Below are 1,613 nucleotides of genomic sequence, written 5' to 3'. Positions count from 1 at the left end.
TAAACAACCAGACCTCTGACATGGTTATTCCTGGCTGTGCAGCATCAATATCACTATCATGATCAAACAGAGACCACTCAACCAAACATTTCACCCACCAAAACAGAAACACAAAGCTAAAACATGGGAAATTAGTATTAGACATTAATATTGGCCCAGTTTTACATATCGGACCGATACAGATATTCTAAAAAATGACCATCATCAGCTGATCCTGATGTTAGAGCAGAAATATTGTTCTTTGTAGGCACTGAGGTCTTTTCAGCCCAGTGTGATGCAGATCAGCTCTTCACTGAGGTCATTGGAGGAGCTCAGGTAGCTCTGGGCCTGGTTCACAAGTGAAAGAAGAAAAATATTTTACTCCACGGTTGTCATGAATGCCTTTGAGACCCTCTATAAACTCAGGGAGGTAGTCTGGGGATCTTTGAGACGAGGCAGAAGGAATGAGCTGATGGTCGTTGGTTCTGGTGTCACTACAGTTAATGACACTCAGCCATCAGTCTGCCTGAAGCCTGAAGTCTRACATGATTTCCACTAAGACAAAAAAAGTGTTCAGTGAGCTGCTTCTTTCAACCTTGCTTGTCTTTTCCTGCAGTTATGGTGGAATGTTGTCAGCTTACATGAGACTCAGGTATCCAAACATTGTAGCTGGAGCTCTGGCAGCCAGCGCCCCTGTCCTGTCTACTGCTGGGCTTGGAGACTCCAGGCAGTTCTTCCAAGATGTTACAGCTGTGAGTGAGTCTCCTTTTACTGCAAGGATTTATTTAATGGTGATGTCTTAGATCCTGTTTCAAAATACTCTGTCAGATGAGAATATTGTAAATAAAATTAAACAAATATGATCAATAAAAGGAAATACCTCACTCCTTTGTGCTGGAAAACTTTTATTTTTCATCCTCAGGACTTTGAGAAGATTGCTCCTGAATGTAGAGATGCTGTGAGAGGAGCCTTCAGTCAGCTGAAGAAGTTAGCTGAACACAAAGGTAAATGAATGAAACATGTCTTTTTGCCTCAGATTGTGAAATTATATCAAGGATTATTAATTTATTATTTAAATGTGAATTGTGACCTGCATCAGTTYGTTCTGTCATCTTGAAGATGTTGGAGATAATTTAACTGTGACTCTACTGTTGTTCTGCTGGAGCCCAGATTACAGCCGTATCCAGTCAGAATTTGCTCTTTGTAAGCCTCCATCCTCTGAACGGGATATCCACCAACTTAATGGCCTGCTGAGGAACGCCTTCACTCTGATGGCCATGCTCGACTACCCTTACAGCACACACTTCATGGGCAACATGCCCGCCAACCCCGTCAAGGTAGACCACTGGATTCTTCTCTTACAAATAGCAAATACTGTTCAATAACATTAAAATAAACATTTATTAGTAAAACCTGCAGTTTCTGACCAGGTGGTGCTACAGATATGAATCTCAGAACTGGTTCCTGTTAGAGGTGAAACAAGAGGACTAACATGGTGTGGTACATACCTCAGTATCAGGCTGGGTACAACAGTAACAATATACACTGCCCGGACAAAAAACAAGTGTCTACATGGATGGAAGGTCTATGATGTGTGGTTGCTGCAGGTGGTCAGGTCTATGTTCAGCAACAGT

General features: G+C 42.0%; 1 protein-coding gene across 1 annotated transcript in view; it reads left to right on the top strand.

The window, feature by feature from the left end:
• Nucleotides 1–1,613, top strand: part of dpp7 (dipeptidyl-peptidase 7) — a gene marked incomplete in the record, with an annotated part of 19,533 nt that overhangs the window by 6,011 nt on the left and 11,909 nt on the right. Inside the window, 3 exon segments of the mRNA XM_014023994.1 lie at nt 596–731; nt 902–983; nt 1,150–1,316. Coding sequence (XP_013879448.1) covers nt 596–731; nt 902–983; nt 1,150–1,316 — 385 coding nt within the window.

Source organism: Austrofundulus limnaeus, unplaced genomic scaffold (genome assembly GCF_001266775.1).
Source record: "Austrofundulus limnaeus strain Quisiro unplaced genomic scaffold, Austrofundulus_limnaeus-1.0 Scaffold402, whole genome shotgun sequence".
NCBI classification, from domain to species: domain Eukaryota; kingdom Metazoa; phylum Chordata; class Actinopteri; order Cyprinodontiformes; family Rivulidae; genus Austrofundulus; species Austrofundulus limnaeus.
This window is presented reverse-complemented; position numbering and strand designations above follow the sequence as displayed.